Raw genomic sequence first — 24,555 nt, forward strand, 5'->3', positions numbered from 1 at the left:
AGCCTCAGTATTGTGCCAGAATGATGGCGGGGAGGATATCTTCCAAAAGCATTGCTCCACCGCTACACGCTGGGCAACAGCGGCCCAGTGAGTTCAAATTGTGAAAGTACATACGAAAAGCAACAATAACGCCATGTATTTTTTTAAATGCAACAGTAAGAGAAAAAAACACTGAAAGCTCACATATGTGTAAATTACCACAATTAGTAGTATTATTATTTTCAAAATAAAGTAAGAATCTCAAAATACTTGATTACTATGATATGAATATGAATGATTAGTAATGTGTTATAAAACTGTTATAAATACCGGAGAGGCTACTACAGAAAAACACATGGAGGAGGAGAGTAAAAAAAGGAGCTGTACTTTTGTGGTCGCTGTCCAAGGTACTGAAATGTAGCCAACATGATGCCTTGTAACAAACTAAACAGTTTTAAATGGCATGAAAGCAATTAACTTAACCCCTAACTACCAACCTACAGAGGAGAGTGTGGCACCTCTGTCCATGGTACTGACAGAATGTGTCGCCCGGTATGGTACATTACAAACGAAGAGAATGGAAAACCCTTACAGTGACAATTTAGCCCCTTTTAACTAACCTCTAGAGGAGAGTCTGGTTCATCCAGGATGCTCTTTTCACTCTGTATCCGCTGCATCGTCCCTGTAGAACTGGGGTCCATTATCAGCACGTTCTGACTACCAGCTCCGCCGAACTTACAGTCACTCTTTCTGGAGTCAGTCGTCCTGCACACCTCGTAATTGTACACGTGTTGGAGAGTCCCTGTCCCCAAAGTGTCCGAGTAACGTGGTGGATAATATGGAATCACAGGGAGGTTTGAGTGAAACAGGACGCGGGACTGTCTCCACCTGTAGATTTTCACTGAGATAATAACCACTACACACGTGATGAAGAGGAAGGAAACTACAGCCAGAGCCAACACCAAGTAAAAAGTCAGGTTGTCGTTGTACTCCTTGTCGTGCGTAAAGTCAGTGAACTCCGACAGCACTTCCGGGAAGCTGTCCGCCACCGCCACGTTAACAACGACTGTAGCTGAACGAGAGGGCTGCCCGTTGTCCTCCACTATAACACTCAGTCTTTGTTTCACTGCGTCTTTATCAGTGACTTGGCGGATAGTTCTTATTTCTCCATTCTGTGAGCCCACTTCAAACAACGCCCTGTCTGTGGCTTTCTGCAGTTTATAGGAGAGCCAGGCATTCTGTCCAGAGTCCACATCCACAGCCACCACTTTAGTGACCAGATAGCCCACATCTGCTGAACGAGGCACCAGTTCAGCCACAAGAGAGCCACCAGTCTGGACTGGGTACAGAACCTGAGGGGGGTTGTCGTTCTGGTCCTGGATCAGTATTTTCACAGTCACGTTGCTACTGAGTGGAGGAGAGCCTCCATCCTGAGCTTTGACTCGGAAGTGAAAATCTTTGATCTGCTCGTAGTCAAAAGAGCGCACTGCATGGATGACTCCACTATCAGCACTAACGGACACATATGAGGAGACTGGCACTCCGTTAACAGAGGAGTCCTCCAGTATGTAAGAAACACGGGCATTCTGGTTCCAGTCAGCGTCTCTGGCTTTCACTGTGAATACAGAGAGACCTGGTGTGTTGTTTTCTACAATGTAGGCCTCATATGAGCTCCTCTCAAAGACAGGCGCGTTGTCATTCACGTCAGAGATCTGTAAGGTGAGAGTGACGCTGCTGGAGAGGGAGGGCACTCCCTCATCAGAGCAGCTCACTGTGATATTATATTGGGAAGCGGCTTCTCTATCCAAAGCTACCTCTGACACTAAACTATAAAATCCACTCATTGTGTTATGTATTTTAAACGGAATGTCATCATTAATATTACACTTCACCTCTCCATTCCTCTCAGAATCAGGGTCATTCACGCTGAGCATAGCGATGACAGTATTGTCAGGAGAATCTTCTAAAATGGTGTCTGATTTAGACAGTATTTTTAACTGAGGGCTGTTGTCATTGATATCAATAACATCAATTATGATCTTACTGGAATCAGAGAGTCCACCGTTATCTATAGCCTCGATATCAATTTGGAAGAGCTTGTTTTTTTCATAATCAATTTCACCGATCAAAATGACCTCTCCGGTTTTTCTATTAATCTGAAACAGATCAGATAAACGACGCCTGCTATTTGAAATTGCGTATGAAATTACTGCATTTGAGCCCCCGTCTTTGTCAGATGCACTGACAGTAATGACACTGGTGCCTCGCGGGGAATTCTCGGTTATAGTTGCCTTGTATACAGACTTAGTAAAGACCGGTGCGTTGTCGTTTACATCTAACACGTTCACAATTATCTGCATTGTTCCAGACATACGCGGCTTTCCACCATCTAGAGCCGTTAATAGCAGTGATATCTGCTCCTGCTGCTCTCGGTCGAGTGGCTTCTGTAGCACCATCTCTACCTTTTTACTCCCGTCTGCTTGATTCTCTAGTTTCAATGCGAAATTGTTGGTTGGATTGAGCGAATAGCTTTGGAGACTATTTTCACCTATATCAGCATCGATGGCTTTCTCCAGCACGAATTTAGACCCGATAACCGCCGACTCGCTGATTTCAAATCGTTTCTCGCTCGATGCAAAGCTGGGAGCGTTGTCGTTTATGTCTGTGATTTCAATCGTTATGCGGAACAATTCCATCGGGTTTTCCAGAATCATCTGCAGATGTACAGCACAAGGCGTCGTCTCTCCGCACAACGTCTCTCTGTCTATTCTCTCTTTGATGACGAGGACTCCCCTCTCTCTGTTCAGCTCGACATATTCTGCACTGTCTCCGGAATGAATACGAGCTCTGCCTGATTTGAGCCGTTTCATATCCACACCTAAATCCTGAGCGACATTACACACTAATGAACCTTTCTCCATTTCCTCGGGAATGGAGTAGCTGACCTGCCCGAACACCGAGGATACAGACAGCGCCAAGATGAACAACAGTACTTGCCGTAACATTATTTTGTCGGAGTATTCCTGTGTCCTTTTCATAAAATTGTAATCCATAGGAATATCCTTAAAATGTCCGATTGTATTTCCAAGAGATTATGAACACAAATATCCGCTTTCCATGTCCGTGAGCAGGTTTCTGCTTAAATGAAGGCAGGGGATTGGTGCCTGTTTTATTGTCTAACATGTCACAGTCGAAGGGGGAGGTACAGTTACTAGCCCTATCTAAGACTGCCACACTCTGGCCAATAGCGGCCCTTTCTGTTCAATTCACCAAACAGCAAATGTTGGGGTAAGGGGGACGAGAATGTTGCGAGTTATGCAAAAAACTAAACATAAGTGAGCATATTATTATTATTATTATTATTATTATTAGTAGTAATAATAGTAATAGTAATAGTATTAGTAGTAGAAGAAGAAGACTAATGGGCTGGTGTCGGAAAAATCCTTTTAAGTCCTAGAAAATATGATTTACTTATTTACAGAATATTGTTAATAGTGGTTGAAACTTCAGTGAGATTCAAATGAGTGCAAGGAACAAAATATCGTTTCTATTTACTCGAGCTCTTTGTCATCCAAACAAATAATAAGAAAAAAACATACGTTTTATATGAAATAGAAACAAGAAATAATGGTCACTTAAAAATACAAAAATGTAAGTATTCAGTATAAACTTTGCAGTCTAACCTCAAGAGGAGAGTCTGGTTCATCCAGGATGCTCTTTTCACTCTGTATCCGCTGCATCGTCCCTGTAGAACTGGGGTCCATTATCAGCACGTTCTGACTACCAGCTCCGCCGAACTTACAGTCACTCTTTCTGGAGTCAGTCGTCCTGCACACCTCGTAATTGTACACATGTTGGAGAGTCCCTGTCCCCAAAGTGTCTGAGTAACGTGGTGGATAATATGGAATCACAGGGAGATTTGAGTGAAACAGGACGCGAGACTGTCTCCACCTGTAGATTTTCACTGAGATAATAACCACTACACACGTGATGAAGAGGAAGGAAACTACAGCCAGAGCCAACACTAAGTAAAAAGTCAGGTTGTCGTTGTACTCCTTGTCGTGCGTAAAGTCAGTGAACTCCGACAGCACTTCCGGGAAGCTGTCCGCCACCGCCACGTTAACAACGACTGTAGCTGAACGAGAGGGCTGCCCGTTGTCCTCCACTATAACACTCAGTCTTTGTTTCACTGCGTCTTTATCAGTGACTTGGCGGATAGTTCTTATTTCTCCGTTCTGTGAGCCCACTTCAAACAGCGCCCTGTCTGTGGCTTTCTGCAGTTTATAGGAGAGCCAGGCATTCTGTCCAGAGTCCACATCAACAGCCACCACTTTAGTGACCAGATAGCCCACATCTGCTGAACGAGGCACCAGTTCAGCCACCAGAGAGCCACCAGTCTGGACTGGGTACAGAACCTGAGGGGGGTTGTCGTTCTGGTCCTGGATCAGTATTTTCACAGTCACGTTGCTACTGAGTGGAGGAGAGCCTCCATCCTGAGCTTTGACTCGGAAGTGAAAATCTTTGATCTGCTCGTAGTCAAAAGAGCGCACTGCATGAATGACTCCACTATCAGCACTAACGGACACATATGAGGAGACTGGCAATCCGTTAACAGAGGAGTCCTCCAGTATGTAAGAAACACGGGCATTCTGGTTCCAGTCAGCGTCTCTGGCTTTCACTGTGAATACAGAGAGACCTGGTGTGTTGTTTTCTACAATGTAGGCCTCATATGAGCTCCTCTCAAAGACAGGTGCGTTGTCATTCACGTCAGAGATCTGTAAGGTGAGAGTGACGCTGCTGGAGAGGGAGGGCACTCCCTCATCAGAGCAGGTCACTGTGATATTATACTCAGAGGATCTCTCTCGGTCTAATTCACTGTCTGTCACTAAACTATAGAATTTATTTGATGTCGACATTATGGTCAATGGAGTGTTATCGTTGATAAAACAGTTAACTTTACCGTTTTCATTTGAATCCGGGTCTTGAACGTTCATCATCGCTACAACAGTTTTCGGTTTAGAGTGTTCAGATATCACGTTTGACTTCGACATTATATTAATAGTTGGTTTGTTGTCGTTCATATCCACTACTTCAACAATGACTTTACATGAATCTGTAAGTCCACCATCATCACTAGCACGTATGTTGATATGGTAATTCCGCGCAGTTTCATAATCGATATTTCCAATCAACCTAATTTCACCACTGTCTTCGTTTATCTGAAACAATGCATGAGCTTGATCTAAACTGTTGGCGATTGAATATTTTAACCGACCATTCGCTCCGTGGTCTGCATCTGTTGCAGTCACGCTGGTGACAGCTGTCCCTTCTGGGGCATTTTCAAAAACAGTGGCTGTGTAGGTGGACTGTGAAAAAACAGGTGCATTATCATTGACATCTAACACTGTGATGAAAATGCGAATTGTTCCCGACATCTGCGGGTCTCCTCCGTCAAAGGCTGTTAAAACCAAAGACACCAACTCCTCCTTTTCTCTGTCGAGAGGCTTCTGTAAAATCATTTCTGTCTTTTCTGTTCCGTCACCATGACTGTCCCGTTTAAGAACAAAATTATCCGTGGGCTTAAGCTCGTATTTCTGAAGACCATTTTTGCCGACATCAAGATCTATTGCTCTATCTAAAACAAATTTAGCTCCAATAACAGCAGATTCGCTGATCTTGAAACTGACTTCGTTTTTTTCAAATGTGGGCGGATTATCATTTATGTCTGTTATTTCGACAGTGACGCTGTAGAACTCCATCGGGTTCTCTAAAATAATCTGAAAATGTAAAGCACAGGGCGTCGTTTGTCTGCAGATCGCTTCTCTGTCGATTCTGTCTTTGACAAGGAGGACTCCTCGTTCCTTGTTCAGCTGGATGTACCCCGCACTGTCCCCCGTATAAACACGAGCTTTGCCTGATTTCAGTCGTTTTACATCTAAACCCAAATCCTGAGCTATATTACCGACTAAAGAGCCACTCGGCATTTCCTCAGGGATGGAGTAGCTGACTTGGCCGAGTCCTGAACTGACATAAAGGACCAGGAAAAACCACAGTACTTGCCGTCTCATTGTTCTGCCCGACATTGTCCTCGCGCAATTTACTACGATGAATAGTGTCCCAAAAAGGCAGAAAATGTATAGTCCATTAGAAATCCAGAAGTCAAACAATATGAATCCACATCGGTTAAACAAGAGCCACTGCACCGTTGTCCTTTTTAGTGTGCGTCGACGTTATAACCCTGCCTTTCTTTCTCTGTCTGATATCATCGTGATGGGGGACGTTTCTCTTTAAATCTGCTGGAAAACATCAACACGCTGGTCAACAGCGGCCCTAAGAGTACACTGTAATGAACTACAGACAAATCCTGGGCAAAAAAAAAAAAACTCTGTACTGGAGAGGATACCTTTGTATATGTTCCAGGAGAGAGGAATCTAATAGCCAGAATTAAACACCAAAGACCTAATTTCCATATGGCTCAGGGTAAAATAAATAATATTCAGTGATTATAATGTACAATAGAAAGGTAAACTCACACAATATCTATCACCAATGATTGAGGGTCAAATAATTGTATGATATAGAGTATGTATGAATGAACTGCATGTACTGTATGTATGTATGTTTATTTGCATGTATAGCTGTGTGTGTTTAGATGTATGGATGTATCGATATATAGATGTGTAGATGTATGATAGATAGATAGATAGATAGATAGATAGATAGATAGATAGATAGAATAAAGGCTAAGGGTTGTATTACATAAACAGCTGGTGGGTTAACCGTAAAATATTAGGTTATCAGTATTCAACAAAGTTAATATGAAGTAACAATCATTCCAAGCACTATATCAAGGAAATGGTGGACAAACACCAAACCCACTGCATATAAAAACACACATGTGCTTGCAAACACACGTGCCAATGGAAAAATAAGAAAAGCTTAGAGGGAATAACAATGTCTCTGTCCATGGTGCTGACTACATTCAGCGCCCAGTATACGATAATAGTAAGTACAAAAAAATGCAAACACGGTAAAGTTACAGTTGAGCCCTATTTAACTCACCTCTAGAGGAGAGTCTGGTTCGTCAAGGATGTTTTTTTCACTCTGAATCCGCTGCATCGTCCCTGTAGAACTGGGGTCCATTATCAGCACGTTCTGACTACCAGCTCTGGCGAACTTACAGTCACTCTTTCTGGAGTCAGTCGTCCTGCACACCTCGTAATTGTACACGTGCTGGAGAGTCCCTGTCCCCAAAGTGTCTGAGTAACGTGGTGGATAATATGGAATCACAGGGAGATTGGAGTGATAGAGGACGCGAGACTGTCTCCATCTGTAGATTTTCACTGAGATAATAACCACTACACACGTGATGAAGAGGAAGGAAACTACAGCCAGAGCCAACACTAAGTAAAAAGTCAGGTTGTCGTTGTACTCCTTGTCGTGCGTAAAGTCAGTGAACTCCGACAGCACTTCCGGGAAGCTGTCCGCCACCGCCACGTTAACAACGACTGTAGCTGAACGAGAGGGCTGCCCGTTGTCCTCCACTATAACACTCAGTCTTTGTTTCACTGCGTCTTTATCAGTGACTTGGCGGATAGTTCTTATTTCTCCATTCTGTGAGCCCACTTCAAACAGCGCCCTGTCTGTGGCTTTCTGTAGTTTATAGGAGAGCCAGGCATTCTGTCCAGAGTCCACATCAACAGCCACCACTTTAGTGACCAGATAGCCCACATCTGCTGAACGAGGCACCAGTTCAGCCACCAGAGAGCCACCAGTCTGGACTGGGTACAGAACCTGAGGGGGGTTGTCGTTCTGGTCCTGGATCAGTATTTTCACAGTCACGTTACTACTGAGTGGAGGAGAGCCTCCATCCTGAGCTTTGACTCGCAAGTGAAAATCTTTGATCTGCTCGTAGTCAAAAGAGCGCACTGCATGGATGACTCCACTATCAGCACTAACGGACACATATGAGGAGACTGGCACTCCGTTAACAGAGGAGTCCTCCAGTATGTAAGAAACACGGGCATTCTGGTTCCAGTCAGCGTCTCTGGCTTTCACTGTGAATACAGAGAGACCTGGTGTGTTGTTTTCTACAATGTAGGCCTCATATGAGCTCCTCTCAAAGACAGGCGCGTTGTCATTTACGTCAGAGACCTGTAAGGTGAGAGTGACGCTGCTGGAGAGGGAGGGCACTCCCTCATCAGAGCAGGTCACTGTGATATTATATCGAGAAGCGAGCTCTCTGTCTAAAGCGACCTCTGTAATCAAGGTATAAAATCCATTTAGTGTTGTTTGTATTTTGAAAGGAATGTTATTGTCTATGTTACACTGCACTTTTCCATTATTCTCCGAATCTGGGTCACTTATGCTCAACATTGCAATTACAGTGTTTGGAGGCGAGTCCTCAAGAATAGATTCAGATTTAGAAACAATGTTTATGTGAGGATTATTGTCATTTATATCAATAACGTCAACTATCACCTTCGTGGAATCAGAGAGTCCCCCGCTGTCTGTAACCTCAATATCGATCTGATAAACATTTGCTTTTTCATAATCTATTTCACCGATTAGGACAATTTCACCACTTTTCGAGTCAATCTTAAATAATTCATATAAAAGCCGTTTGCTGGGAGATATCAGATATGATAATTCTCCGTTCGAGCCAATATCTTTATCAGAGGCACTGACAGTCGTTACGCTGGTGCCTTTTGGAGAATTTTCGAGTATTTTTGCTCTGTACAGTGGTTTAGCGAATGTGGGTGCGTTGTCGTTCGCATCCAACACATTGATAAATATCTGCATTGTCCCTGACATCTGCGGCTCTCCTCCATCTACTGCAGTGAGTAACAACGAAATGTGATTCTGCTTTTCTCGATCCAGAGGCTTCTGCAGCACCATCTCTGCCTTTTTACTCCCGTCTGCCTGGTTTTCTAGTTTCAATGCAAAGTTATCTGTTGGAGTAAGTGCGTAATGTTGTAAGCCATTAATACCGATGTCGGAATCAATAGCTTTCTGTAATACGAATTTCGATCCTATAACGGCGGACTCGCTGATTTCAAAGCGTTTTTCTGCGTTTGTAAAACTAGGAGTATTGTCGTTTATATCTGTAATCTCCACAGTAACACGGAACAACTCCATTGGATTTTCCAGAATTAACTGGAAATGTAAAGCACAAGGCGTCGTCTCTCCACATAAAGCCTCTCTGTCTATCCTCTCTTGTATAAGGAGGACTCCCCGTTCTTTATTCAGCCCGATGTACTGTGCACCGCCGCCCGTATACACCCGAGCTTTGCCTGATTTTAACCGTTTAAGATCTAAACCTAAATCGTGCGCTATGTTACCAACCACAGAGCCTTTGGCCATTTCTTCGGGGATGGAGTAGCTGACCTGCCCGACCACGTAGCTGAGACAGAGCACCGAGAGAAACAACAGTACTTGCCGTCTCATTGTTCTTTCCGACATCGATTCGTTTCCTGTATCATTAAAAGAAAAACGTCTCCGTTGCAGTCGATGTGAAGTTAGTGACAAAAAGAGGAATACGTCCAAAATCCAGCTATGCAAAGCTCAGCAATGTGTCCGGTAAAACCTTTGTCAGGGCGTTTTATGAGCGCAGACTGTTCACTCTGCCTTTTTCTGATTGTGCCCAACGTATCGACTCGAAGAGGCAGGACACAGACACAAATAACATGTAGTTATACAGCAACTCGTTTGCCAACAGCGACCCTTTGAGTTGACCGAGCAAATTACATGTAATATGAATAAATAAAGTCCAAAGTCACACTGTCAAACGAGCGAGAAAAAAACGGAGTAAATTGAACTCTTAAATAACTACTTTAATATTCTCAAATAAATACTTTGATGGTCACACTTGATAAGTGTTGTTTATATCATATTAAGTGTTGTAATCAGAAAAGAGTTGTTTTATGTAACTGAAGAACGTTACTTTCATAATATATATAAACAAATGAAGCCAAGACCAAAGATACATGGGCAACGTATTCACTGGTGTTGAGTGTCGCTCTCCATGGTGCTGAACAGGAATGGTGGGGCTTTACAGAGAAACTGAGACATTTATATATATTGTCTCCCACTGAAAACTACTGATTATAAACATAGTGCATTAATACCCTTACATTTGAATTATTAATAGAAAATGTATGAATGTTAAAGTTTTCTAACCTCCAGAGGAGAGTCTGGTTCATCCAGGATGCTCTTTTCACTCTGTATCCGCTGCATCGTCCCTGTAGAACTGGGGTCCATTATGAGCACGTTCTGACTACCAGCTATTCCGAACTTACAGTCACTCTTTCTGGAGTCAGTCGTCCTGCACACCTCGTAATTGTACACGTGTTGGAGAGTCCCTGTCCCCAACGTGTCTGAGTAACGTGGTGGATAATATGGAATCACAGGGAGATTTGAGTGAAACAGGACGCGAGACTGTCTCCATCTGTAGATTTTCACTGAGATAATAACCACTACACACGTGATGAAGAGGAAGGAAACTACAGCCAGAGCCAACACCAAGTAAAAAGTCAGGTTGTCGTTGTACTCCTTGTCTTGCGTAAAGTCAGTGAACTCCGACAGCACTTCAGGGAAGCTGTCCGCCACCGCCACGTTAACAACGACTGTAGCTGAACGAGAGGGCTGCCCGTTGTCCTCCACTATAACACTCAGTCTTTGTTTCACTGCGTCTTTATCAGTGACTTGGCGGATAGTTCTTATTTCTCCATTCTGTGAGCCCACTTCAAACAGCGCCCTGTCTGTGGCTTTCTGCAGTTTATAGGAGAGCCAGGCATTCTGTCCAGAGTCCACATCAACAGCCACCACTTTAGTGACCAGGTAGCCCACATCTGCTGAACGAGGCACCAGTTCAGCCACCAGAGAGCCACCAGTCTGGACTGGGTACAGAACCTGAGGGGGGTTGTCGTTCTGGTCCTGGATCAGTATTTTCACAGTCACGTTGCTACTGAGTGGAGGAGAGCCTCCATCCTGAGCTTTGACTCGGAAGTGAAAATCTTTGATCTGCTCGTAGTCAAAAGAGCGCACTGCATGGATGACTCCACTATCAGCACTAACGGACACGTATGAGGAGACTGGCACTCCGTTAACAGAGGAGTCCTCCAGTATGTAAGAAACACGGGCATTCTGGTTCCAGTCAGCGTCTCTGGCTTTCACTGTGAATACAGAGAGACCTGGTGTGTTGTTTTCTACAATGTAGGCCTCATATGAGCTCCTCTCAAAGACAGGCGCGTTGTCATTCACGTCAGAGATCTGTAAGGTGAGAGTGATGCTGCTGGAGAGGGAGGGCACTCCCTCATCAGAGCAGCTCACTGTGATATTATACTCTGAGGATCTCTCTCGGTCTAATTCACTGTCTGTCACGAGGCTAAAGAATTTTTTCGACGTTGTTTTCATCAGAAATGGCATGTGCTCTTCGATATTGCATGAGACTTTTCCATTTTCTCCAGAGTCAGGATCTTGAACATTAAATATAGTTACTACAGTTCCTGGCCTGGTATTTTCTGATATCGAATTCGTCTTAGACATTACATTAATTGAGGGGTGATTGTCGTTCGTATCTGTAACGTCAACAATAATCTTACATGAATCTGTTAGTCCTCCATCATCACTAGCTTGTACGTGTATTTCATAGTGCTGTGCTTTTTCATAATCCAGGCTTCCGGCTAAAGCTACAACACCACTGTCTTCGTCAATTTTAAACATGACAGGGCCATCACCTAACGTGTTTGTTATTGAATACGACACTTTTCCATTGGAACCTTCGTCTGCATCTACAGCACTAACTGTACTCAAAACGGTACCTTTAGGAGCAGTCTCCACAACGGTTGCCTTATATATTTCCTGCGTAAAAACTGGGGCATTGTCATTGACGTCTAGCACTGAAATTTCTATTCGCATTGTTCCCGACAGCTGAGGACCACCCCCATCAGTAGCTGTGAGCGTCAAGGAGAGATGCTCTTGCGCTTCTCTATCTAGTTGTTTTTTCAAAATCATTTCCACTATTTTACTACCATCTTGCTGATTGTGAAGTTTTAGTTGAAAATTGTCTGTAGGTTTTAGCGAATAACCCTGCAATCCGTTAACACCCACATCTAGATCCACGGCTCTCTCGAGTACAAATTTCGCTCCAATAACAGCAGACTCACTGATCCTAAATTTCCTCTCCTCCTTTTTGAAGCTCGGTGCATTATCGTTAATATCATTAATTTCAACTGTAACAGAAAAGAATTCAATAGGGTCCTCCAGTGTAATTTGAAGATGTAATGCACAAGGTGTTGTCTGCCCGCACAGCGCCTCTCTGTCGATCCTCTCCTTCACAAGCAGGGCTCCTCTGTCTTTATTCAGCTCGATGTAGTCTGCATTGTCCTCCGTATAAATGCGAGCTTTGCCCGACTTCAGTCTTTTTACGTCCAACCCTAAATCCTGCGCTATGTTACCAACTAGAGAGCCCTTTGTCATCTCCTCTGGAACGGAGTAGGTGACCTGCCCGAAGACTGAGCTGAGGGAAAAGAGCGAGACAAACAACAGTACTTGCCGTCTCATTGTTCTCTCCCACATTTTATCTTCGACGAGTCCTGCAGATGTAAAAGGTACTGTATTCCACAAAGCCTCAAATGTTCCTCAATCACAAAGCGTGTGAGAGGGAGATTGATAAAATCCGCGGGTTTTTTTCTGAATCCGAGAAAAACGACTCGCAACGCCGATAAGTCCGGGTTTCTGCAACGACGCCAGTGTGCTGTGTGCGTCTCTGTCTCAGTTTCATGTCACAAAATGAAAGGAGAAGCTTCTGCGCTGGTCAACAGCGGCCCTGAGAGTCCAAAGACTTGCACTGCAGGAAACTGCAATGTGCAGTATAGGACGCTCAGTATAAGGAAATACATAGGACTCGCAGTCTTTATAAAACAAATAGATCACACCACTCTGTTTGATTCCTGAGCAACGCTTCACTTTACAGGGGGGGTTGTATAATCACTTTACTCAAGTGAAATGATACTTAAAGGCAAATTACATCATGTAGACATAACTGGGTTGAGAGTGCAGTTGTTGTGGTAGCAATGTACTTTTTTTCCTTTAAGTTATTTAGTAGAAAATAAAAGCATGTTTAGTTAATCAGAAACAGTTAAATCCTAAAAGGTTATCTTGGAAATATAGAATAATTAACAGTCACCCTTTAAACTAAGTCAGATATTAAACAAATTCACTTGAGTAACATTTTTTTACATGAAATTGCAGGGAAAAAGGCACCATCAGAGCTTGGTAAATTGTGTTCATAAATATCTAAATAATACATGTTTTGCTGTTATGATAAATTGAGCACGGGAAAGAAACATCCTATAGACTTCAGCACATTACAAAAATTAATGTACTGCTGTTCAGCCACGACAAAAACTTTACCATGCTGATAAGTTATAGGCAATTGAACATGTTTGGCTGAGCTTGTTGTTGGGTAAACAGATAAAGCACAAGATAACTTATCACCATATGTACCCAGCAATACAATTTTTTTACATGATCCTCCTAACATTTAAAATGACAGTATACTAATTACTTACTATTTGCCACTTGCTGAACACAGAGTTTGACTGTAAATCAAAGTGATGTCTTGTTCTACGTCTTTAAACAATTTTGTTTCCCTTCCACAGCTCTATCCCTTCAAACACGCAGTTCTCTGAATAAAGATGGAGCAGGAATTCAGAGTGAGTGACTTATTATGTTTCACTGAGCCATACTGAACATACTTAACATCATCAGAGATAGGAGGACTGTAATCGCAGCAAATCTCAACATATGCATCTAATGACGTGGGTGTCTCCTCCCTCATGACCAATATGTTATCAACAACAGGTGGATATTTCAGACAACAAAGACAGCAAGATTTTTGCTTGAGACAATATGTTTTCCACTATGCAAGTACAGCTAGGCCAACCTTGTGCTCGGAAGTGTTCATGGTCCGAATAACAAGAAAACACAGCTCATTTCAGAGCTCATAGCAGCCCCCTAATCCACCCAGTCTTTAGCTACAAAACAGAATATTTCCTGTAGGCCAAGGGATTCTAGAAACACAACAATTGCCAATAAATGAGAATGTGGATATGTGTTTTGGAGTGATGGACTGACTGGGAATAATTCTTCATCGATTATCTTGGTGCTTTGTGAGGGACAAAGCTGAAAGTGCTGTCCACGGCCCTGGTGCTGAATGTATAATATATAGGGTGGAAATAGCTGATGAAGAAGTCAGCAACACGAACAGCTCAGCTAAAAAAATGTATCTGGTCAATTTTTCAGTTTACCTCAATTTTCATCTAAAGCAAATTTGCACACAAGACATTAACCGAAAAATTACGTTACTTGAAAAGTTAACTATTTGTGGATATGAGTAAGCAGGTTAACTGTAAATTCCAGAAATAGTATGTGTTAGCACAATCTAAAGCTCAGCACCATTGTCTATCTAATCAAAGCCTTGTGTGTTGCCAAAAGTAGAGACAGTAGATTATCAGAAAATATGTTGCTTTTACCAAGTCCTGCTGACTTGAAACTTGTATTGAACACAACGTTTAGAGATTTTAGTTGCCCGACAGCTAAAGACAACCTTAACACTTAGATATTTATCACTAGTTTTTACTCTAGTGCAATAAGGCATAGCAACTGATTACAACATTGCTGATATAAAAAATCTAAGTTTGAAATTCAGCGTGGTATATGCAACTTTTAAATTAGTTTCCACATGAGTCCCTGTAGTTCTCAAGCAACTTAAGACTTTCAAAGGTTGACATTGTAAAGACAAGGACACACAGGGTCAAAACTGTAATGTTGCTATAAACAAACAATAAAACAGTATGTGAAGAGGTGGATACTGAGGGTGTAGCTTTAAAACCACAAAAGAAGATTGATTGTAAGAGTGAAAATGACAACAGGAAGAAGTATAAGTCAATTGCATTGTAATTAGTTCCAAGATCCCCCAGTTTTGGGTGCAAACTACTGAAAAGAAACAACAAGCTGTGCTGCTAATGCAACATTTTGTGTTAGTGCTTGAGACCAACCTCAAGAGGAGAGTCTGGTTCATCCAGGATGCTCTTTTCACTCTGTATCCGCTGCATCGTCCCTGTAGAACTGGGGTCCATTATCAGCACGTTCTGACTACCAGCTCCGCTGAACTTACAGTCACTCTTTCTGGAGTCAGTCGTCCTGCACACCTCGTAATTGTACACGTGTTGGAGAGTCCCTGTCCCCAAAGTGTCTGAGTAACGTGGTGGATAATATGGAATCACAGGGAGATTGGAGTGAAACAGGACACGAGACTGTCTCCATCTGTAGATTTTCACTGAGATAATAACCACTACACACGTGATGAAGAGGAAGGAAACTACAGCCAGAGCCAACACTAAGTAAAAAGTCAGGTTGTCGTTGTACTCCTTGTCGTGCGTAAAGTCAGTGAACTCCGACAGCACTTCAGGGAAGCTGTCCGCCACCGCCACGTTAACAACGACTGTAGCTGAACGAGAGGGCTGCCCGTTGTCCTCCACTATAACACTCAGTCTTTGTTTCACTGCGTCTTTATCAGTGACTTGGCGGATAGTTCTTATTTCTCCATTCTGTGAGCCCACTTCAAACAGCGCCCTGTCTGTGGCTTTCAGCAGTTTATAGGAGAGCCAGGCATTCTGTCCAGAGTCCACATCAACAGCCACCACTTTAGTGACGAGATAGCCCACATCTGCTGAACGAGGCACCAGTTCAGCCACCAGAGAGCCACCAGTCTGGACTGGGTACAGAACCTGAGGGGGGTTGTCGTTCTGGTCCTGGATCAGTATTTTCACAGTCACGTTGCTACTCAGTGGAGGAGAGCCTCCATCCTGAGCTTTGACTCGGAAGTGAAAATCTTTGATCTGCTCGTAGTCAAAAGAGCGCACTGCATGGATGACTCCACTATCAGCACTAACGGACACATATGAGGAGACTGGCACTCCGTTAACAGAGGAGTCCTCCAGTATGTAAGAAACACGGGCATTCTGGTTCCAGTCAGCGTCTCTGGCTTTCACTGTGAATACAGAGAGACCTGGTGTGTTGTTTTCTACAATGTAGGCCTCATATGAGCTCCTCTCAAAGACAGGCGCGTTGTCATTCACGTCAGAGATCTGTAAGGTGAGAGTGACGCTGCTGGAGAGGGAGGGCACGCCCTCATCAGAGCAGGTCACTGTGATATTATACTCAGAGGATCTCTCTCTGTCTAACTCACTGTTTGTGACGATACTATAAAAAACATTTGATGCATTTTCAATGATTAAAGGTACATTCTCGCTCAGAAAACATTTAACCACTCCGTTATTATCTGAGTCAGCATCATGCACATTCATCACAGCGACAACTGTTTGTATCGCAGAATCTTCCGGTATAGACTGTGTAGTTGACATCAAATCTATTATTGGAACATTATCATTCACATCAATTATGTCAAATTGTATTTTGCAGGAGTCAGTGAGCCCACCTTGATCTCTTGCTTTAACATTTAGCTGATAATGTTTTGATGTTTCATAATCTACTTTTCCGATCAAACGTACCTCACCACTTGCACCGTGTATTTCAAATAAATCCAGAATCCCATCAGTGTTACTAGATAAGGAGTACGTTATTAAACCATTTGCGCCCTGATCTACGTCTCTAGCCTCTACAGTCATTAATGAAGTTCCCTTCGGAGTGTTTTCCATTAAACTCGCTTTATATGTTGACTGCGTAAATACTGGGGCATTGTCATTCGCATCTAATACAGTTACGTGAATTTTCACTGTCCCTGAGAGCTGAGGTTCACCTCCGTCGAAGGCGGTTAGTGTTAGAGTCAGATGCTCTTGTTTTTCACGATCAAGAGGTTTTTCCAAGACCATCTCAACCTCCTTTTCTCCCTCTGCGTTTCCGTTGAGTTTTAAAACGAAGTTATCTGTTGGATTAAGGGAGTAGCTCTTGAGCCCATTTCCTCCAACATCAGTATCTAATGCTTTCTCTAATACGAATTTAGCCCCCCTGACAGCCGATTCACTTATCTCAAATAACATACTGTTCATTTTGAATATCGGAGCGTTGTCGTTTATATCTGTTATTTCTACTGTTACACGATAGAACTCGATGGGGTTCTCCAAAATAATTTGAAACTGTAAAGCGCACGGACTCGTCTGTTTGCATAACGCCTCTCTGTCTATTTTCTCCCGAATGAGAAGGAGGCCCCTTTCTTTATTCAGCTCGATATATTCGGCGCCGTTTCCAACATGCAAGCGAGCTTTTCCGGTTTTCAGCCGTTTTAAATCCAAACCTAAATCTTGTGCAATGTTTCCGACCAGTGAGCCTTTCGATATTTCCTCGGGGATGGAATAGCTGACTTGCCCGTGCACGAAACAGAGAGAGAGCGTCGAGAGAAACAATAGCACTTGCCGTCTCATTGTTCGTTTCAACGGAGCTATACCGTCACAACGAATAAGAAAATAATCCACAGAAAAGGCAGTAGTAATCCACAAACAGCGGGACTGAGATAATAAAAAACGTCAGTGAAAATGTCCATGTAAATTATTCCAACTCTTTGGTCCGTGTGTACTCTTCTCGATGACTAAAATATTGTGTTGTACCGTCCTTACATCCCACAGCAACTAAATGATCTGGGAGGTGCTGCTGAAAACTGCAATGGCACTAACACACACTGGCCAACAGCGTCGCCAAGAGTGCAAAATACGAAACTGCAGAATATAGGGGCTATTAAGGAGATAAGGAACTGTAGTTTTAAAAAATACTATTCACAGAACTTCTCACAGTAGCATTCGGTAGATTCAAATAAAAGACGACACAAATTACTCCTGATAGGACATTGTGCATGAACAAAACAGCATTGCACCATGATGACCAAAAGTGTCTCACTCAGTTGTGTGTGAATTCAGGTATGAGTCAATATCAAAAGAGCAATGGAAAAACAGAATGACAGATGCCATACACGAGAATCTGCCTCAACCTCATACATATGGTGGTTCGTCTAGCGCTGTCCGTGGTGCTGAACTAAATAAAACCACGCAAGAAAATCAACTAAAACGACTTACAGCAAGTTTTTTGTTTGTTTGTTTTGTTTTATGTCTTTACTAAAAACAATGGATGATAGCAATGTTACTCATTAAATACGGACATCACCTATAGAGGGGAGTTTAGTTCAACGTCACTATAACCCTACATCAGGTCATAGATAGATAGATAGAACAGTAACATCGATGTTCTGTGTGCTGTCCATGGTACTGAAACTAAAAAACCTAAAAGTGAAATAAACCCAGATTCTCAGAAAGCTGAGCTAAAGGAGTAGATCTGCAACTGAAACACTGAAAATGGTTTAATTCAAAGGAATAGGCACGAAGACGAATGAGAGTTTATAACTAACCTCCAGAGGAGAGTCTGGTTCATCCAGGATGCTCTTTTCACTCTGTATCCGCTGCATCGTCCCTGTAGCACTGGGGTCCATTATCAGCACGTTCTGACTACCAGCTATTCCGAACTTACAGTCACTCTTTCTGGAGTCCGTCGTCCTGCACACCTCGTAATTGTACACGTGCTGGAGAGTCCCTGTCCCCAAAGTGTCTGAGTAACGTGGTGGATAATATGGAATCACAGGGAGGTTGGAGTGACACAGGACGCGAGACTGTCTCCATCTGTAGATTTTCACTGAGATAATAACCACTACACACGTGATGAAGAGGAAGGAAACTACAGCCAGAGCCAACACTAAGTAAAAAGTCAGATTGTCGTTGTACTCCTTGTCGTGCGTAAAGTCAGTGAACTCCGACAGCACTTCAGGGAAGCTGTCCGCCACCGCCACGTTAACAACGACTGTAGCTGAACGAGAGGGCTGCCCGTTGTCCTCCACTATAACACTCAGTCTTTGTTTCACTGCGTCTTTATCAGTGACTTGGCGGATAGTTCTTATTTCTCCATTCTGTGAGCCCACTTCAAACAGCGCCCTGTCTGTGGCTTTCTGCAGTTTATAGGAGAGCCAGGCATTCTGTCCAGAGTCCACATCAACAGCCACCACTTTAGTGACCAGATAGCCCACATCTGCTGAACGAGGCACCAGTTCAGCCACCAGAGAGCCACCAGTCTGGACTGGGTACAGAACCTGAGGGGGGTTGTCGTTCTGGTCCTGGATCAGTATTTTCACAGTTACGTTACTACTGAGTGGAGGAGAGCCTCCATCCTGAGCTTTGACTCGGAAGTGAAAATCTTTGATCTGCTCGTAGTCAAAAGAGCGCACTGCATGGATGACTCCACTATCAGCACTAACGGACACATATGAGGAGACTGGCACTCCGTTAACAGAGGAGTCCTCCAGTATGTAAGAAACACGGGCATTCTGGTTCCAGTCAGCGTCTCTGGCTTTCACTGTGAATACAGAGAGACCTGGTGTGTTGTTTTCTACAATGTAGGCCTCATATGAGCTCCTCTCAAAGACAGGCGCGTTGTCATTCACGTCAGAGATCTGTAAGGTGAGAGTGACGCTGCTGGAGAGGGAGGGCACTCCCTCATCAGAGCAGCTCACTGTGATATTATACTCAGAGGATCTCTCTCTGTCTAATTCACTGTCTGTCACTAAGCTATAGAAATTATTTGTTGATGTTTTCAAAATGAATGGTACATTTTCTCCAATAAAACATCGAACATTTCCATTTTCTCCAGAGTCTTTGTCTTCAATGTTTATCATTGTCACGACTGTATTAAGTTTAGCATCCTCTGAAATCACAGTTGACTTCGACATTATGTTAATTTCAGGTTTGTTGTCATTTACATCTTGTACATCGACGATTAATTTACAAGAATCTGTGAGTCCTCCCTCGTCACTGGCAAGAACATTTATTTTATAATTTCGAGAGTCTTCGAAATCAATATTTCCAATTAAACTAATTTCACCGTTTTCCTCATTTACATCAAATACTTTAACAATGCCATCTAATGTATTTGTGATTGAATATGATATTTTAGCATTAGAATCTTGATCTGCATCTGTAGCTGTAACAGTGGCTACAACTGTTCCTTTAGGTGAATTCTCAGTAACTGTAGCTTTGTATGTGGACTGTGTAAAAACAGGGGCGTTATCATTAGCGTCTAAAACTGTAATAACGATCATCATTGTTCCTGACATCTGCGGCTCTCCTCCATCTACAGCCGTTAACACGAGAGCTATCTGCTCCTGTTTCTCTCTGTCTAAAGGTTTCTGTAGAACCATCTCAACATTTGTATTTCCATCAGCGTGACTGTGAACTTTGAGAGCAAAATTATCTGTTGGTTTTAATTCGTAGCTTTTAAGATCGTTTATTCCAACATCGAGATCCACAGCCCCCTTGAGCACAAATTTTGCCCCCGTGATCGCTGACTCGCTAATTTTAAATTTCATTTCATTCTTTTCAAAGGTCGGGGAATTATCATTGATATCTGTGATCTGCACCGTCACACTGTAAAATTCCATAGGATTCTCTAAAATAATCTGAAAATGCAAAGCGCACGGCGTCGTCTGTCTGCAGAGCGCCTCTCTGTCGATTCTCTCTTTGACGAGGAGGACTCCTCTTTCTCTGTTCAGCTCGATGTACTCGTCGCTGTCTCGGGTATAAATTCGAGCTTTACCAGATGTGAGACGTTCGGTTTGTAAACCTAAATCATGCGCTATATTGCCGACTAAAGATCCTTTGGCCATTTCCTCAGGAATAGTGTAGCTGACCTGCCCGAGCACCGTGCCGACGGAGAGGAGAGACATGAACAGCAGTACTCGCCTCGTCATTGTTCTTTCCGAAATGCTTCCAAAAGGTTGAGTTTGTTTATATCCCAGAAATCTGATATAGAATCCAGTATGAAACGTTACACCAGCGCAAATATAATCCACACAAGAGAAAGAATAATGAAAGATCGATTAGTTTATCAAATATTCTCCATGAGCCCAGTGTCCCTTCTTTCCCGTCTCGCTCTTTCTTTATAATGTCGATGTTACATGGGAGGTGCTGTACCAACCCCACTGTCTGCCGTCGACACTGTGGTGAACAGCGGCCCTAAGAGTTCACAATATAAAACTGCAGAACTCCAACATAAACTACTTACTCTGTGTTGTTCAGTATATATCTGAATGTGAATGAGACTCAGTATAAATAAAAACTCGATATAAAATCATACCCACACCTCTGCAGATAACACTCAAAGCTATGACTTCTGGTTTTTAAACAACAATAACTGTAGAATGTGTCTCGTTTACAAAACCATTTGCTACTGAAATATAAAGAAGTTTTACTATTAAAATATAATGAGATTCCTTTTTAAATTTGTGTTACCTCGAAAAGAGTGATCAGAGTTCTTTGACCGACAAAAGGTGCATTTAAAAGAAGTTAATTGATTGAACATTAAGTTAGGCTATATATGCTGTCCATGGTTCTGAACATATTGGAATACCAAGCAAAACGTTTACAATCAAGGGAAATCTGCTAAGAAAGCTATATATAAGCACAAATACGAAAGACTATTTAACTAACCTCTAGAGGAGAGTCTGGTTCATCCAGGATGCTCTTTTCAGTCTGAATCCGCTGCATCGTCCCTGTAGAACTGGGGTCCATTATCAGCACGTTCTGACTACCAGCTCCTCCGAACTTACAGTCACTCTTTCTGGAGTCAGTCGTCCTGCACACCTCGTAATTGTACACATGTTGGAGAGTCCCTGTCCCCAAAGTGTCTGAGTAACGTGGTGGATAATATGGAATCACAGGGAGGTTGGAGTGACACAGGACGCGAGACTGTCTCCATCTGTAGATTTTCACTGAGATAATAACCACTACACAAGTGATGAAGAGGAAGGAAACTACAGCCAGAGCCAACACTAAGTAAAAAGTCAGGTTGTCGTTGTACTCCTTGTCGTGCGTAAAGTCAGTGAACTCCGACAGCACTTCAGGGAAGCTGTCCGCCACCGCCACGTTAACAACGACTGTAGCTGAACGAGAGGGCTGCCCGTTGTCCTCCACTATAACACTCAGTCTTTGTTTCATTGCGTCTTTATCAGTGACTTGGCGGATCGTTCTTATTTCTCCATTCTGTGAGCCCACTTCAAACAGCGCCCTGTCTGTGGCTTTCTGCAGTTTATAGGAGAGCCAGGCATTCTGTCCAGAGTCCACATCAACAGCCACCACTTTAGTGACCAGATAGCCCACATCTGCTGAACGAGGCACCAGTTCAGCCACCAGAGAGCCACCAGTCTGGACTGGGTACAGAACCTGAGGGGGGTTGTCGTTCTGGTCCTGGATCAGTATTTTCACAGTCACGTTACTACTGAGTGGAGGAGAGCCTCCATCCTGAGCTTTGACTCGGAAGTGAAAATCTTTGATCTGCTCGTAGTCAAAAGAGCGCACTGCATGGATGACTCCACTATCAGCACTAACGGACACATATGAGGAGACTGGCACTCCGTTAACAGAGGAGTCCTCCAGTATGTAAGAAACACGGGCATTCTGGTTCCAGTCAGCGTCTCTGGCTTTCACTGTGAATACAGAGAGACCTGGTGTGTTGTTTTCTACAATGTAGGATTCATATGAGCTCCTCTCAAAGACAGGCGCGTTGTCATTCACGTCAGAGATCTGTAAGGTGAGAGTGACGCTGCTGGAGAGGGAGGGCACTCCCTCATCAGAGCAGCTCACTGTGATATTATAATCTGAGGATCTCTCTCTGTCTAATTCACTGTCCGTCACTAAGCTATAGAAATTATTTGTAGATGATTTTAAATTGAAAGGCATATTTTCGTTGATAAAACATTTCACGTTTCCGTTTTCTCCAGAGTCTTTGTCTTCGATGTTTATCATTGTCACGACTGTATTAAGTTTAGCATCCTCTGAGATCACATTTGACTTCGACATTATGTTAATTTCAGGTTTGTTGTCATTTACATCTTGTACATCGACGATTACCTTGCAAGAATCTGTGAGTCCTCCCTCGTCACTAGCGAGTAAATTAATCTGATAATTTCGAGACTCTTCGAAATCAGTATTTCCTATCAAAATAACTTCACCTTTTTCCTCATTCACTTCAAACAGTTTCCTGGTAGCATCCAATGGATTTGCGAAAGAATATGTTATTTTGCCATTAGAGTCTTGATCTGCATCTGTAGCTGTAACAGAGGCTACAACTGTTCCTTTAGGTGAATTCTCAGTAACTGTAGCTTTGTATGTGGACTGTGTAAAAACAGGGGCGTTATCATTAACGTCTAAAACTGTAATAACGATCATCATTGTTCCTGACATCTGCGGCTCCCCTCCATCTACAGCCGTTAACACGAGAGATATCTGCTCCTGTTTCTCTCTGTCTAAAGGTTTCTGTAGAACCATCTCAACATTTTTATTTCCATCAGCGTGACTGTGAATTTTCAGAGCAAAATTATCTGTTGGCTTTAAATCGTAACTTTTAACACCGTTAATTCCAACATCAAGATCCACAGCCCTGTCTAACACAAATTTTGTCCCCGTTATCGCTGACTCGCTCATTTTGAATTTCATTTCTGTTCTTTCGAAGGTTGGAGCATTATCATTTATATCAGCAATTTGGACTGTGACAGTGTAAAATTCCATAGGATTCTCTAAAATAATCTGAAAATGTAAAGCGCACGGCGTCGTCTGTTTGCAGAGCGCCTCTCTGTCGATTCTGTCTTTGACGAGGAGGACTCCTCTTTCTCTGTTCAGCTCGATGTACTCGTCGCTTCCTCGGGTATAAATTCGAGCTTTACCAGATGAAAGACGTTTAGTTTGTAAACCTAAATCATGCGCTATATTGCCGACTAAAGATCCTTTGGCCATTTCCTCTGGTATCGTGTAACTGACCTGCCCAGCTACGCAGCCGAGGGAAAGAAGAGAGAGAAACAACAGCGCCGGTCCTTTCATTGTTCTATCCGAGTCTTTTCTCAGCGAGCTTCTACAGTCCGGTTATATATTCCACAAAATGAAATCCAATCCAGGGTAAAGCATGGGTGTTGAGATGAGAAAATCCACAAACAGAATAATCAGGCTCGATGGTCGACCTCTCTTACATCAAATATTTTACAGATCTCGAGTGTCTGGTCTTTTCCGTCGTGTTCTCTGTGAATAATGTCGAGCATAGAGGGGAGGTGCTGATTCAAACCTACTCCGTGTCATCAACAATCTGGTCAACAGCGTCCCTAAGAGTTCACACTGCAAAACTACAGAAACCCAGCAGGATTTATTCTACCCACAAGACTGATACTGAAGAAAAAACAAACTAAAACACGGTAACAAGAGCAACGTAAGAAACATCCTCTTTGCAAACGGCCAGTCGCTAATTCAAAACAGTTTGTAACTGATTACACATTTTGTTTGGATCTTCTGTGAGTATCATGTGTCAATAACTACACGAACCATGACTGAAAGAATCAAAGAGGGGATGTTTAAGATATGTTTTTCACCAATAACCCAAACAAACAAGAAGAAGAATAAGGAAACATGAACTATGAAATTTAAGTATTAGATAATGAGAAACATGAACAAAGGGAGGAAAAAAGCAGACTAAAAA

The 24,555-nt window shown here is 42.9% G+C and overlaps 5 protein-coding genes across 34 annotated transcripts in view; all 5 read right to left on the reverse strand.

Annotated features, from left to right (window-relative positions):
• LOC117768880 (protocadherin gamma-A11-like) overlaps nt 1-24,555 on the reverse strand; it is a 253,231-nt gene that overhangs the window by 69,421 nt on the left and 159,255 nt on the right. The window contains exons 1-2 of one of the 30 annotated variants that reach the window (XM_034597366.1): nt 18,401-21,175; nt 14,846-15,041 (exon numbers count right to left, since the gene is read on the reverse strand). The exons of 24 other annotated variants lie outside the window; for them this stretch is intronic. In XM_034597366.1, the coding sequence (XP_034453257.1) occupies nt 15,024-15,041; nt 18,401-20,785 (2,403 nt within the window). In that variant the 5' untranslated portion in view covers nt 20,786-21,175 and the 3' untranslated portion in view covers nt 14,846-15,023. Of the gene's footprint in view, nt 1-10,158; nt 12,752-14,845; nt 15,042-18,400; nt 21,176-24,555 lie in introns of those variants that run through there. 5 more of the 30 variants (XM_034597335.1, XM_034597357.1, XM_034597325.1 and 2 more) reach the window with 5 other exon arrangements.
• Nucleotides 576-3,115, reverse strand: LOC117768900 (protocadherin beta-16-like). Its single transcript, XM_034597384.1, has one exon. It carries the CDS (start codon nt 3,030-3,032, stop codon nt 591-593), a length of 2,442 nt encoding a protein of 813 aa, XP_034453275.1. The 5' UTR covers nt 3,033-3,115; the 3' UTR covers nt 576-590.
• LOC117768902 (protocadherin beta-16-like) lies at nt 3,624-6,252 on the reverse strand. The gene has a single exon (XM_034597386.1). The coding sequence runs from the start codon at nt 6,060-6,062 to the stop codon at nt 3,639-3,641; it is 2,424 nt and encodes an 807-aa protein (XP_034453277.1). The 5' UTR covers nt 6,063-6,252; the 3' UTR covers nt 3,624-3,638.
• Nucleotides 7,018-9,716, reverse strand: LOC117768903 (protocadherin beta-16-like). The gene has a single exon (XM_034597388.1). The coding sequence runs from the start codon at nt 9,439-9,441 to the stop codon at nt 7,033-7,035; it is 2,409 nt and encodes an 802-aa protein (XP_034453279.1). The 5' UTR covers nt 9,442-9,716; the 3' UTR covers nt 7,018-7,032.
• On the reverse strand, nt 21,260-24,207 carry LOC117768906 (protocadherin gamma-A5-like). Its single transcript, XM_034597391.1, has one exon. The coding sequence runs from the start codon at nt 23,907-23,909 to the stop codon at nt 21,516-21,518; it is 2,394 nt and encodes a 797-aa protein (XP_034453282.1). The 5' UTR covers nt 23,910-24,207; the 3' UTR covers nt 21,260-21,515.

The sequence above is a fragment of the Hippoglossus hippoglossus genome, chromosome 10 (genome assembly GCF_009819705.1).
Source record: "Hippoglossus hippoglossus isolate fHipHip1 chromosome 10, fHipHip1.pri, whole genome shotgun sequence".
NCBI classification, from domain to species: domain Eukaryota; kingdom Metazoa; phylum Chordata; class Actinopteri; order Pleuronectiformes; family Pleuronectidae; genus Hippoglossus; species Hippoglossus hippoglossus.